At 50.8% G+C, this 14,666-nt stretch overlaps 1 protein-coding gene across 1 annotated transcript in view; it reads left to right on the top strand.

Moving 5' to 3' along the window:
- focad (focadhesin) overlaps nt 1-14,666 on the top strand; it is a 63,589-nt gene that overhangs the window by 40,911 nt on the left and 8,012 nt on the right. The window contains exons 24-34 of the mRNA XM_036551391.1: nt 321-362; nt 2,239-2,347; nt 3,017-3,133; nt 3,847-4,085; nt 4,443-4,532; nt 5,357-5,504; nt 6,193-6,312; nt 7,137-7,259; nt 7,861-7,938; nt 13,528-13,599; nt 13,754-13,856. Of these exons, the coding sequence (XP_036407284.1) occupies nt 321-362; nt 2,239-2,347; nt 3,017-3,133; nt 3,847-4,085; nt 4,443-4,532; nt 5,357-5,504; nt 6,193-6,312; nt 7,137-7,259; nt 7,861-7,938; nt 13,528-13,599; nt 13,754-13,856 (1,241 nt within the window). The remainder of the gene's footprint in view (nt 1-320; nt 363-2,238; nt 2,348-3,016; nt 3,134-3,846; nt 4,086-4,442; nt 4,533-5,356; nt 5,505-6,192; nt 6,313-7,136; nt 7,260-7,860; nt 7,939-13,527; nt 13,600-13,753; nt 13,857-14,666) is intronic.

Raw genomic sequence — 14,666 nt, forward strand, 5'->3', positions numbered from 1 at the left:
CGTGGGGTGGGGGGCGGGGGGGAGACGTGAGAAGAGGGCCCGCTGCTTTCACAGGTGCATGCATCCTGGATCCCCTCATCCCGGACAGGGATAAGGCGGAGATAAAAAGAGTGTGTGTGTGTGTGTGTGCGTGCGTGCGTGTGTGTGCCTGTGTGCGAGTGAGTGAGTGAGTGCGTGTGTGCGCACTGGGGGGTGGGAGGTTCCTAGGGGTCCCGTGGGTCATTAATGACAGCGGTAAGGAGATGAAACTCAGTTTCTGAGATGAAACTCACGCCAGGCACTAAATCAGCCCACTCTCTGTCTCTCTGTACTCTGTGCAGGGTCAGGGACCAGCTGACTGATGTTGTCAAGTCTGCAGCCAAGTGAGTCCTGCCTCCTCACCCGTCTGTACCACCTCCTCACCTCTCTGTCCTCTCCCTTACACTTCCCTGTACCTGCGTCCTGATCTCTCTGTCCTCTCCCCTACACTTCCCTGTACCTGCGTCCTCACCTCTCTGTCCTCTCCCCTACACTTCCCTGTACCTGCGTCCTCACCTCTCTGTCCTCTCCCCTACACTTCCCTGTACCTGCGTCCTCACCTCTCTGTCCTCTCTCCTACACTTCCCTGTACCTGCGTCCTCACCTCTCTGTCCTCTCTCCTACACTTCCCTGTACCTGCGTCCTGATCTCTCTGTCCTCTCCCCTACACTTCCCTGTACCTGCGTCCTCACCTCTCTGTCCTCTCCCCTACACTTCCCTGTACCTGCGTCCTCACCTCTCTGTCCTCTCCCCTACACTTCCCTGTACCTGCGTCCTCACCTCTCTGTCCTCTCTCCTACACTTCCCTGTACCTGCGTCCTGATCTCTCTGTCCTCTCCCCTACACTTCCCTGTACCTGCGTCCTCACCTCTCTGTCCTCTCTCCTACACTTCCCTGTACCTGCGTCCTGATCTCTCTGTCCTCTCCCCTACACTTCCCTGTACCTGCGTCCTCACCTCTCTGTCCTCTCCCCTACACTTCCCTGTACCTGCGTCCTCACCTCTCTGTCCTCTCTCCTACACTTCCCTGTACCTGCGTCCTCACCTCTCTGTCCTCTCTCCTACACTTCCCTGTACCTGCGTCCTGATCTCTCTCTACCTGCCTCTTCACCTCTCTGTCCTCTCCTCCTAACCTCTCTCTACCTGCCTCTTCACCTTTCTGTTCTCATCATCATATACCTTTGTCCCCTCCCCCTAATCCCTCTGCACCCCCCCTCCACACCTCTCTGTCTCTGCCCCTTCACCCCTCTCTGTCTTCTCATTGGCTAATCTGTGCCCATTTTTACCCATGCAGCTCACACATTTCACAGTTTTACCTTCCTGCATTTACCTGACACCTGACGTGTTTCAACATTAAATTTGGTCAAAATAGCTGTACTAGGTAGATTAATAATCCAGATTTCACTCCCAATTATGATATATTGCTGGTGACTGTATAATTTAGTGGAGTAGTTACTAATGTTATTACATGCAAATCTACACTAGGGTCCAAAATTATTGGGACACCTGGGCATTTTGTGGTTAAGTGTGGATGTGTCCATGTAGCTATTAGTTTTATCACTTAAACATAATTTATGGTGTGGCGAAAACAGTTACATATTTTGGCAACTATTATTCAAACTACTATTCAAAACATCTCTTTATGTGGTTGGCACATGATTGCCTGATGACTACCCTTATTTCCAACATTTTAATAATATGTATGACATTAAATCTGCCAAACAAGCTGACAATTCCATGACATAAACTTAATTTTAAAAGGTACCTACATACTTATTGAGTGCAGACGAGTGAACAAAAATGACCATCACTTCAATTAGGCCTGATTGAATGTTGCCCTGCCCCCTAATTGAACACTCATACTGAAGCCTGTATATACCTAACAAGGTTGGAACATGGTCACAGAAGATGAAGCTGACATTGACATAAATATGACTTTCCCAATGTCTGATGGAATATGCAGCAAAAATATTGTGGGTTTTCAGAAAAAAAAAGTGAGTGCCCCGATAATTTTGGACCCCAGTGTATATAGTCCTCCCAGCAGCTTTTTCTTTGGCTATTTGCAACAATCAATATCAACACAGCAGATGTAACACTGAAGGGTCTTTGCATTCAACCTTGATTCACGAGTGAATGAACCAGTGTCTCGACTATTCGGACCACTTTGCTGTGCCGCGGCATTGCGTGTGATTCACGGCTGACGCGGTCTCTGTGCCTGCAGGGACAGCCCTGTCGTGCAGGGGAACTCCATTCTAGCCCTGAGCGGGCTGGCAGCGGTGCTGGCCAAGTATGAGAGCAACCTCCCAGCAGATGTAGAGGGAGCCCCTGAGGTGAGAGAGTGTGCAGAGTCTGCTGGACCTGCCTGCACAACCTGTGCGTGTCAGCATTCCAGGAACTATCGCAGCTACGTGACGTCAGCATTACTCCTGTATAAATCTCCTGTTTCTGTGCTTCACGAGCGGCTCAGTCGGCAAGGAGTTTGCTCGCGGTCTGCGGCCTGGGTTTGAACCTGTGCGTATCACCTGCCAACAGTGAAAGGGCATCCCACAGTCGCAGAGCAAATTCCATGATGGCAGGGATAGGGGTTGGCAGGGTCAGCCAGGGTTTCCTCGTCTCGCCGCTCTCCGGCACCGTGCGATTCGTCAGGCACGTGCAGGTTACGCGGATGAAGTCAGCGGGGTAGAGACTGTCCTCCAGTGAGCCCGCAGTGTGTGCGCGCTGTGGAACTCGTGCGAGTGCACGGCTGAGTTGCATTGCGCTTGCCTCAGCTCCCCTGCGTAAATGAAGTGGCTGTCGTGGTGAGATGAGCCTACTACGCCGCTGGCGATTTCAAAACAACATTGCGTGAAGGGGAAAACCGTAAAACATTCTCCGTAATCTCTATTCATAGTCAGATGGGATCATTGTATATTGGCATTGCTTTTGCAGTTTTTGTATGATTTGTGCTAGGTTTCTGCAGGGTTTGGGCAGGTGTAACTCTTCCCCGGTTCTGTGTGCAGATCGGGCCTGAGATCCTGGCCTCGAAGCACTGGCTCTCCATGGTGCTGGATACTCTGCTGAGTGTGGTGAGCAGCAGCTACCGACCCAGAGGACAGGTCTTCCCCTGGTTTCAGCACGTGAGTGTCCTCAGCGCAAAGAGGCCTGCGGGGTCTGCCTTACTCACGCACGCACAGGCACACACACACACACACACACACACACAGACACGCATAATCATGTGCACGCACATTCGCTCACACACACACACACACACACAGACATGAACACACGCACAATCACACACACATATACTTTTACACACACACAGTCATGCACAATCTCACAGACACATGCACACACATACACGCAGCATACACTCACAAACACACATGCACAATCCACACACACACGCACTCACACACCAGCGGTTAGTCCTTTCATTTTTGAAAGGCGTCATATTCAATAAGATACAAATGAATGAACAGCAACAAAAACATCAGTTTTCTTTCACAATATCAGCAGTCTGGACCCACACCAAACTGCACTGTTTGCAGTGTTAATCATTACAGTAGCAGTGAAATAAACCATGATGCTCTGTAACTGAACCATATACACTGCACCTTAATGAGTAATAATGCTTTTCATCCTCGGTTATGTCCTCACCTGTCTCAGTCCATGAAAGTCCCATTACAGATCACACCTTATATACATCACACCCATGCCTCAGTAATGCTGCCTGTTGCCATTAGTTACCCTGGAGTGGTGGTGGGCGGGGCCAGTGAACGTGTCTGAGGTGCAGGGGCAGGAGGGGCGGGGTTTACCTGTTGTCACGCTGTCTCTCCGCCCCCAGAGGTCGTACTCCGGGGAGAACACGGCCAGTGCCATCGCCCGCTCCTGCGCCGCCCTCGCCCTGTCCCTCGTGGTGCCCGTGCTCCTCACCTCCCACAAGGACAGCGTCGGCGAGATCCTCTCCACCCTGGTGGCAGGGCTGCCCGGGGCGGCGGCCGCCGACGAGTCCCAGGCTGTGCAGTTCCACACAGGCCTCGCCCTGGGCATGGTGCTGTCCGCCCTGCAGGAGGAGCGAGTCAGGTGGGCACTGTTTGTCTCCCGGTTTTGTTGTTCTGTTTTTCCCTGTTTGATCCCTGTGTTTGACAGTATTTGGTACAATGATGTCTCTGTGTCTTTGAGGCAGTGATGTCTCTGGGTCTAGTTCTTTGATTTCTCTGTGTCTCTCTGGTACACCTTTGTCCCTCTCTCTGGTGCACTGATGTCTGTCTGTATCTCGGGTGGAGTGATGGCTTTCTGTGTTTCTGGTGCAGCGATGTGTCTGTGTCTCTGGTGTGCTGATGTTTCTGTACTCCTAATGTAGTGATGTCTCTGAGTCTGTGGTGCACCGATGTCTCTGTCACTCTGGTTCACTCTTGTCTCTCTGTGTCTGTGGCACAGTGATATCTCTGGACTGAAGATGACTGAGCTGCTAATGAGCTCCCAGAATGCACTGGAGGCCTGCTGCTTTGACACCAGTCTGGAGTACAAGTCAGTCCCTGCCCTACCTGCCAGCTCTCACACTGCATGTCAGATCTGAACCTGCCACAGAGTAGCTTTTTAAGTCATATTGCTGTCAGGCTGAATGAAAATTGAGACTGTTCACGTACACTGATGTCCTCAGAATGGTTAGCATTGTTATATATCGCAGGTTATAAAACAGACACATTCAGAAAGCTTCTTCAAACAATAGTCCACACCACTAATAAAAAGAGTAACAAATGATTCCCACTCATAAGAGGGGATAAAACATGCCGGTGTACTTTTTGTGCTGATCTTTTATTACCCAGTCCCAGCACTGTCATTTTTAAAGCACACTTTCCCGTGGTGGCGTTTGATAAAAGTCCGTTCAGACGGAGAAGCTGGTAGGCTTGTCAGAGCTGTCTGCTGAACAGGAGCACAGGGCCGCAGTGAGGGTGGACTCCCTCAGAAGACTGAGCTCTCTCCCGCCGTTCATAGCGTGCGGCTTCTCCGACAGTTGGAACTGAATGAGAGGTAACAGTGAGGAGAAGCCGTAGAGCTCAGAGTGCTACACTGCCTCTGAGGGGGCGGCAGTGTAGCACAGCGGGCAAGGAGCAGGGCTTGTAACTTGCTGCGCTCGTGGCCGGGGTGGATCCCGCGCAGGTGAGGCATGATGGGAAGTGGTATGGAGTGGGGCTCATAACCGGAATGTTGCTGGTTCAATTCCCCACTGGGTCACCACTGCTGTACCCTTGGGCAAGGTACTCAGCCCACAATTGCCCCAGTAAATATCCCAGACAATAATGTAATGTAATGTAATGTCTGTGTGTCTCTCGTGTCGTGTGTCACCTCAGCACCGGCTGCATTCTGGGAGTGGGCCTGGTGCTGTCGGCCCAGAGTCAGAGCGGGCAGGCGGAGCGGCGGGCCCAGGTGGCGCTTATGGTGGACAGGCTGCTGAGCGCCCTCGGGGACAGCGCCGGCCAGGGGCGCATGCTGCAGGAGGTGAGCTCTGACGCCGTGGTAACGAGGCGCGGCTTCCCCATCTACTGACAGTCCAGCCACGCACAGAACGGCTGAGATGCTGGCCTGTCAGTGCTTTATCCCTCCAACGCCCCATTTTTCCCTCCCTCTCTCCCTCTTACTTCCTTTTTCTCACTCTTTATCCCTCCAACGCTCCATCTTTCTCTCTCCCTCTCTTCCTCCCACTTCCTCTCTCTGTCTCCCTCTCTCCCTCTCTTCATCTTACTTCCTCTCTCTCTTCCTCCCACTTCCTCTCTCCCACTCTTCTTTTCTCCCTCTTTCTGCTCTTTATCCCTTCCACTTCCTCCGTCCCTCTCTCCCTCTGTGTCCCTCTCTTTCCATCTTTCTCCCTCCTACTTCCTCTCTCTCTCTCCCTCTCTCTCCCTCTCCCTCTCCCTTTCCCTCTCTCTCCCTCTCCCTCTCCCTCTCCATCTCCCTCTCCCTCTCCCTCTCCCTCTCCCTCTCTCTCTCTCTCTCCCTCTCCCTTTCCCTCTCTCTCCCTCTCCCTCTCCCTCTCCCTCTCCCTCTCTCTCCCTCTCTCTCTCTCTCCCTCTCCCTCTCCCTCTCCCTCTCCCTCTCCCTCTCTCTCCCTCTCCCTCTCCCTCTCCCTCTCCCTCTCCCTCTCCCTCTCCCTCTCCCTCTCTCTCCCTCTCCCTCTCCCTCTCCCCAGGTGCTGGCTTACTCAGTGGCCTGCGCCGGGGTGTCGGCCTTCAGCACGGGCGTCATCGGCGGCTCCAAGGCGGAGGAGATCATGGCCGTGCTGCGGGCGATGACAGAGGAGAGCCAGCAGGTGAGCGCGGGTTCGAGGCACACGCTGCATTTTCGCTTCTCAAAATGGCTGCCGCCGCCTAACAACGAGGGCGCGTCCCGCGTCGCATCCCCGGCCCCTCGGTGGGTAATTACCGCCATCCCGCATTAGCGACACGGTTCCCCCGCTCGCCTGCTCGAGCCGCCAATTACGCCGCTCACCCTCAGTGGGATTACTGTAATAACCCCGCTAATCGCGCTAATCCCCGCCTTTTAAATGACTTCCCGCTAATGTACATATCTTCAAAGAGAGGGCTGCGGACCGCGCCGCTGAAAGCCTGACGCAGTGCTGCTCACTGTGTCAGACGCTTTACTTTACGGCAGTACCCAGGGCGATTTCTGTGCTGCAGGAGAGCACAACCTCACTCAGCGTTCAGATACTGCACACTCAGTCTAGGGCTGCTGCACCTTCTCCCCAAAGTGCTGTCGAGGTCTGAACAGGGGCTCGCGTACCAGGGAGATGTGTGTTCCTTTGTTGGGTGTATGGTGCAAAGAGATGCTAACACCGTTATGCTAGGTTGAAACTCATTTTGTTATTATATGCCTTTTTATATCATATATTAGATCATACATATTAAATACCCTTAGGACTATTGACGAACGTCAGTCAGCTTTTGTTTTTGATATTCTTCCCTCCGTGTACTTTGCAATTTCAGTTGGTGATTTCTGTGTGACAGTGGGGCAGTTGCAGTCTGTCCCTGAATAAAGTGCCTCTCTGTTCCAGAATACGTGTCATGTCTTATGCAGCAGGCCAGGCTGAGCCCAGTCTTTTCAGCTCTGTTGATCGGCTGTGTTCTTGCCCCTCAGACCCCAGGCTTTGCCCTGGCTCTGGGCCTCACTGTTCATGGCCTGTCCACTTGCGGCCATGGCAAAGCGGAGGACCTCAACACCCGCCTGCTGGCTGCCTGGATCAAAATCCTGCTGGCTGAGGTACGTGCAGTCTGGGCTACTTTCCATTCCGCCCCCTCAGAATGTCTTTCTTTATGATTGCTCTCCACATTTATGATATGTGTTTTAGTCTGGTCCTTCAAACTCTATGTTATTGGTATTGGTTGGGTCTGAGTGTGTTGGTAATGGCTGTATGTGTGTTGGCAATGAATGCATGTGCTCTGTACGTATGTGTTGGTAATGGCTCTGCCTTCTTTGTGTATGTGTGTGTGTGTGTGTGCGTGTGTACATGTGCATGCATATGTGTGTGTGTGCGTGCATGTGTATGTGTGTGTGTGTGTGTGTGTGTGTGTGTGTGTGTGTGTGTGTGTGTGTGTGTGTGTGAGTGAGAGTGTGTGTGTGTGTATTGGTAATGTGTGTGTGTGTGTGTGTGTGTGTGTGTGTGTGTATTGGTAATGTGTGTGTGCGTGTGTGTGCGTGTGTGTGTGTGTGTGTGTGCATGTGTGTGTGTGTGTATTGGTAATGTGTGTGTGTGTGTGTGTGTGTATTGGTAATGTGTGTGTATGTGTGCGTGTGTGTGTATATTGGTAATGTGTGTGTGTGTAACGGCTGTGCGCTGAGCTGGCTGTCCTGCTGGTTTCAGGGGGCTCCCACCATGCAGCGTCTGGCTGCAGTGAGCGGGCTGGTGTCTCTGGTCGGCTCTGAGAGCTCCCTCATTCAGGTGGGTCCCCGCGCCCTTTCTGTCAGCCTCCAACAGGTGCAGCATCAGGCGAGGGCGTGTCCTTTCAGCGACCTGCTCGAAATGCATGCAGTAGCTACCTAGTTACATTTTTGTATCTGAGATATTTTGTCTTTCTCGTTCACAAATCTAATCATTTTTTTATTACATTTCAGTTTTTAATAAAACTAATTTCATTCCATAGCTTAAATTTTACTTGCAAAACATACCAGGGTTATGATTATGAGAATCTGCTTGAGGCTTAGCCTGGTAATTTTTCATATTACATTCTAGTCATATTACATTCCAGTATTGTCATTTAGTAGATGGTCTTATCCACAGTGACTTACAGACATGTAGGTTATAGTTTTGTCCATTTATGCAGATGGATGTTTAATGAGTCAGTTGTGGGTTGAGTACATTGGCCAAGGGTATAATAGCAGTTCCAGAGCGAGGAATTGAACCAGCAACCTTTCAGTTACGAACCCTTCTGCTTACCATGCCACACTGCTGCCCACAGAGTTCCCATTTTTGGTAATTAAAAACTGTGAATATCTCCTGCATCATGTTATCCGTGCCACTGTAGTATTTTTGACATGCAAACGAACACTGCATTTCAAAGCTCGAAAGTGTGCCGTGAGCGTCAGGGAAATCTTGATGGTCACCCTGCACAGCCCTTGGCAGCTCTGAGCTCAGCTCCCCTCTTTAACTGCCTCTGCTCCAAGGCTCTCACTCAGCATTGCAGAGAAGGCTAATTGCTCAGATTTGCCTCCCGGACACTGGGGTGGGAAAAAAGGACCTGCCTCAGAGCCGCAGAGCGCGTTTCTGTCCACCAGCACCACAGATAGCAGCTGCGTAATTGGCCTCCCCTTTAAATTATGTAGGCAGCGCTGCATCGTCGCAGTAACGAGAGCTGCGCTGGCTGACTTGTGTGAGCGTCCCCGGGGGGAGGGGGGCAGGATTGTGTGGCTTCTCTCAGTGGAACTGGACGCTGTGTGGAAGGGCTTAAAAGGGAAGGGAGACACTGAACACGCCGCTGTGTCCCCCGCGCGCGCCTGTGTGCCGGGGGTGTGTTCAGTGTGTTGGTGGGCGCTGGCGTGGGGGCCCTGCAGTAAGCGGCAGTCAGCGTGCTCGCTGTAAAACCAGTGTAGCGAGGGGTCGGTAGAGAGGCGAGAGGTGCTGGTAGGGTTCTGACACCGCGGCTCATTCAGCTTAAATGGATTCACTTGTTGTTCACTGTACACTGGTACACTGTTCTTTTGTGCTTTTTTTTGTGCTTTTCCCATCAGGTAGGGCATAATGGGAAAGGCACGGGGCGGCAGTGTGGCATAGCAGTAAGGAACAGGGCTTGCTGGTTCGATTCCCTGCTGGGTCACTGCTGCTGTACACTTGGGCAAGATACCTAACACACAGTTGCCTCAGTAAATATGCAGCTGTATAGGTGGATAACGTGAAAATTGTAACCTATGTCAGTTGCTCTGGATAAGAGTGTCTGCTAAATGAATGTGATGTAATGTAATGTAATGTTTCTGACTGTCCAAACTCACCCGCGGACCACAGTTTAAAAGGCCTGAATGTATTCAGAAGGGCGAGAAGAGTTATGGCCGAGACCGTGCACAGGAGCAGTTTAACAGGGCCGAGCGCAGTGAGAAGGGGTTATGAGTTGTGGCCGAGGTCGCGTGCAGGAATGTGTGAGAAATGGCAGTGAGGGTTTAACAGGCGCAGGCTGGGGGGGGCAGGCTCCGGAGGCAGCCCGAGGGGTTGTCCAGCAGGGCTTTAAAGAAGATGTGGGGTGGGCTGGCGGGTCTGTGGGCCCGGCAGCACCAGAGCCCCGCGGTGCAACGGCTCACTGAGACTGTGCCGGCCGTGATTTACGACCCCGGGCCGGGGCGAGTCGTGCCGGCGGACACGCCTATAGAGGCTCTCTCTCTCCCGCACGCGTGTGGACCGCGCTGCACATGTCCAGGGTGTCTGCACGCCCTCGCTCCAGGTGATGGAGCTCCAGACATGCTCAGAATGCTCTTCTCCCAGTGGTTACGGTCCCACGGTGTCAGATTTCAACCTTCTACCTACAGTCACAGTCTAGGTTTCCCATAGATGGACTTACCGCTGTGACTCACAGGCAAGCTAATTTCCACATACTGTATGACATTCTGATGCAAAGGTCATGGCGACCTAGCGTTCAACAGTCACAGCATTGTACTAACAAAGAAGTACGTTTGAATTTGAACAAAGATTCCATTCCAGCCTTGCACACTGTGGTCTCTCATATCTTATACTGTATATGCTTGCATATGCTTGATTTTATAACTAAGAGAACAAATCTAGAAAGGTATTTTGATGGGGGAAAAAAAAAACCCCATAACACTTATGAGTCAGTAGACTGTCACTCAGACGCAAGGAAGCGCTGCTTTTGAAAGAGCCTGGTCTTGCTGAAAGGGCGCGCTGTCCCAGCTGTCAGAGACAGACACTTCAGTGGGGAAGCACGCAAGATCTTCAAGCTCAGAACACAACGTGCACATGGTAGTAGTCACATCTGTGGGCGTAGCCACCGGGCAGCACAGGCGATGCTGTGAAATATGGGATATGAGCGCAAAGAGAGAAACGGTAGCATTGTAAAGGCAGCCCCCACCCTCACGCCAACCCCCCCCCCCCCGCGGTGACAGCGGAGGCTTTGTGTGGTGAATTACACCGATCGGCACCCGCCCCCCACCCCCCCTCCGCCGGAGACGCCAGTTGCCGGACACCGGTCGTTAGTCCATTTCTTTTCCCCCGTATTCCCATTTAAATGCAAATCCCCTCGTGCGCTTGGAGAGCAGCCAGGAAGCATTGCCATAGAAACACCCAGCCCCGGCAGTTGATAGGAGACCGGGGGTTTCTTCCCCGCCCCACGGGATCCCGCTGAATTTGCCCAAGCGAGCCGCTGCACAGCTCCGTGGATGGGAGGAGGAGGCAGTGTTAGCCTGTGGAAGAGGAGTCCCCCTGATTCACTTATCAACTCCTGCCTTGCTCTCAGCTGCGGACATTACAGGCCTGACAGTGATATACTGAGCAACACACACACACACACACACACACACACACACACACACGCACACACGCAATCTCTCTCCCTCTCTCACACACACTCTTCACACCTGGGATTGAGTTATTTATATATTGCCTACTGTGTGACCTCTGAAGGCAGCTGGACATTTTAAACGATGAGGTTCCCTGCCTGCAGGGAACTCCAGGGTTAGGACTGAGGCTCACACTCCACCTGTAGGTGTGTGTTTTTTTTGTTTTTGTTTTTTTTGGGAGAGACCTTAATCACACTGTTTGTCCGTTTAGTTAAGGGCTGGGACGCGGATGCCCCTGAAGTGAAGCTCCACACCGTGGAGGATGTACCGTTTAGATTTACGTTTATTCCTTTAGCAGAGTCTTATCCGGTGCAAATCACAGAGTGAGAGAATGAAGTGAATGAGGAGCCACATGGGTGTGCTGCTGGTTTTAGAGCAAGCTGTGTAGATCTGGGCAGGTGGGCACGGGGGAGAGCAGGACAGCAGAGTGGTGTTGTGGTTAGGAGCAGGGCTTGTAACCAAAACGTTGCTGGTTCAATTCCCTGTTGGGCTGTTGATGTTGTACTCTTGGGCTAGGTACTTAACCTACGATTGCCTCAGTAAATAGTCAGCTGTATAAATGGACGACATGTAAATTTGTAACCTATGTAAGTCGCTTTGGAAAAGAGCATCTGCTAAATGACAGTAATGTAAATGTAATTTAAAGGGCGAGGTCTAAGGCAGTGCTGAAGAGAGGACCGTGTGAATGAACTAATGATCATTAGCACTAGCGGACCACCGGAAGACCTCCCACACAAAGGCCTTCTCTCACGCTGACAAGCAGCCCCTGCAAGCCAGGACGGGCACACCGCATCCCAACCCCGCTCACAGGGCAAATGCTGTACTGGTTACACTGTAGTTTTAAATTGTAACCACTAGGGGGTGCAGTTTGACCAGCTGTGAGAATGTGAATGTGGCATGTCTGCCAGGATGCCGTTGCACCCATCCGGTTGCGTGGTCTTGTGTTGGTTTTGGTGCTGTGCCTGGCTGTTACCGGTCTGATAGGGGAAAAACCTCACCCCCAAGAGCTTTGGTGAGCGAGGAAACTCAGGAGGTCAGCCAGGGACAGTGTTCAGTAAACAATCACCGATTCATTAGTAGCCAGGAGGACTGCATCTGCTTGTCTCAATGATGTAATAAGTTCTAATGTTCTAATTATTAGAACTTATTAGGTCATTGAGACAAGCAGATGCAGTGCTCTTGGCTGGCAGAGGTGTGAACCTCCAGGGAGCTCTCTTTATTCCTTGAGCTTCACCCACATGTTGTAAATGTTAAGAAGCAAAACCTGGTAAATTAATAAAAGTTGTTTTCTTGAAAGTTTTGCACTTAGTGCAAGCATGCAGGCATGCTGTAAGTGTTGCATGCACCTGGCATTTAATCACTCAGAACTGAGAGTATTTTAAAACTTAGGATCAGCTCCATCTGCTGCTTCAGAAATAACATTGAAATTATTGTGATACTGTAGTATTGCAGTATTGTAGACTTGCCACAAGGTGGCAACAATGTCACCACGGTAAGATTCCCTTGACCAGCACTAGTTAGCGTGACCAAAACTAGGTGACAGCGTAAATAAGTGCATTTTGTTTAAGAGAAATACACAAGATGTAGCAGCACAGAGTATATCTCTGCCATCCTGAACAGTGGTGTTTGCAATGAAATTAAATCTTTTCCTCCTTGTCTCCCAGGCAGTTATTTCACTGGGTTTCATCCAATCACATAACCTCTCCTCCTCCTGCTAGTGGCAGATGTCAATGTTGTCAAACTGGTGCTGAGATATATAGGTTCTTTTCACACAGGTTTATGCACCAGCCTGCATACTTTGTGGCAGATATTGTGGCCTCGCATATTTCTGTTGGAGCTGGTGAAGAATTGGGCCATTTGTTGTTGTTTCTGGATGCGCCAGAATCCTGTGAGATTGCATACTGTCAGTACTTGCATGTATACTGAATGATTGGTTTCTGGCATAAAACACACGCAGTGTAGCTATATTTTTCCACTACTGTGTCCCCTGCTAGTCTGGTAAGAGGGTCCAAACTTGATTTTTGGTTTCTGCTCACTGTTGCCTTTGACTGGGAGATGAAGGAGCATAGCCGTTCTGTACATGCTAACATGCCTTTAAATTGCTTTGTGTACAATCATGATTAAGGGTGTCTCTCTCAAATGGAGTGGTCTGTTCTGTTGGAGCCACAAAGACGTCTCCAGTGCAGGGTAATGGCTGACTCATTTTTGCCACAAAGACATTTGTTTTGTTCATTTCTGCTTGTCCGGGAACATGCAAAAGAACAGAAGAACACCTGGTGTAGTAGGCACCAGCAGACTGAATGTTTCTCGGGTGATTTTGTGCGGTCACTCACGCATGTACCCGAAGCTCGGCCGAGCCAAGCAGGGTAGCCACGGCTGGGTTTTAGAGCGGTAGACAGGGGGCATTACGCTTTGTGAGTGTTTCTGCTTGTTGGGCGGCACGCAAACACAGACGGGTCCCTCTCCTCTACAGCTGAAGAGTGAATCAGAGCAGTCCTCTCAGCAGCAGGCCCGGCTCAACGAGGTCATCAGAGCCGTAACTCAGGTAAGATTCTCCACTACAGCGGCCGTCGTGCATGGTAGAACATGGACGTCTAGATCTGTTGATTTTGTTGATCAGGGTTGTATTGCTTTTGAGCACAGGAGTATGGTGACTGTAGAATCAGCACTAAAGTCTCTCTTCCTCTCCTCCTGTTCAGATCATCACTTTCTCAGGTGTGATCGGGCTGCAGTCTAACGCCTCCTGTCTGGCGGGCCATCTGCACCTGGCCCACCTGTCCTCAGTCCACAGCAGGACCACAGGTGAGTACAAGGCCCCTCTCTGCGAAGAGCGGTCTCTCTCTCTCTAGCTGCTGCGCTCACTCTGTAACTCCTGCGCTTCCTCTTTAGCTCCTGATCTCTCTCTCTACCTCCTGCTCTCTCGTCCTCTCCCTCTATCTCTCTCTTTATTTCTCTCTATATATTTTTCTCTACCTCCTACTCTCTCTCTCTCTCTGTCTCTCTCCCTCTCTCTCTCTCTCTCTCTCTGTCTCTCTCTAGCTCCTGCTCTCTGTATGTCACTCCGGACAATTATGCAACAATAATAATAAAAAAAATCAACAATAATGAAATAAACTGCACTGAAATGAGCTTTGTAAAAGATTGAACCCCTCTCCCTTCCCTAAAAGCTTTTCTCCTTTAGCCTGAATCCTTAACCCTTCCTTAAAAGCTTTCTCCCTCAGAGCACCCAGCCTGTGTCACATCACGTATTAATGTAGTTTCACTCCATTCTTTGCATTGGACAGTGAGGTCACTACAAAACCCTGTTTGAATGCCTGGGTAGGTTACCATTCGGTGTCTCTGAAAGCACACTAAGCACACTAAGACAAGATCCTTTGAAATTGTAGGCCCTTCTCTCTCTGTGTCTCCTGGGTGGCAGTGTAGCATAGTGCTAAGGAGCAGGGATCATAACCTACAGGTCGCTGGTTCAATTCCCCTCTGGGGCACTGCTGCTGTACCCTTGGCCAAGGTACTTAATCCAGAATTGCTTCAGTAAATATCCAGCTGTATAAATGGACAACATTTATAAAAATTGTAACCTATATAATAACAATAAGAGCGTCTGCTAATTAA

Source organism: Megalops cyprinoides, chromosome 18 (assembly GCF_013368585.1).
Source record: "Megalops cyprinoides isolate fMegCyp1 chromosome 18, fMegCyp1.pri, whole genome shotgun sequence".
Classification (NCBI taxonomy): Eukaryota; Metazoa; Chordata; class Actinopteri; order Elopiformes; family Megalopidae; genus Megalops; species Megalops cyprinoides.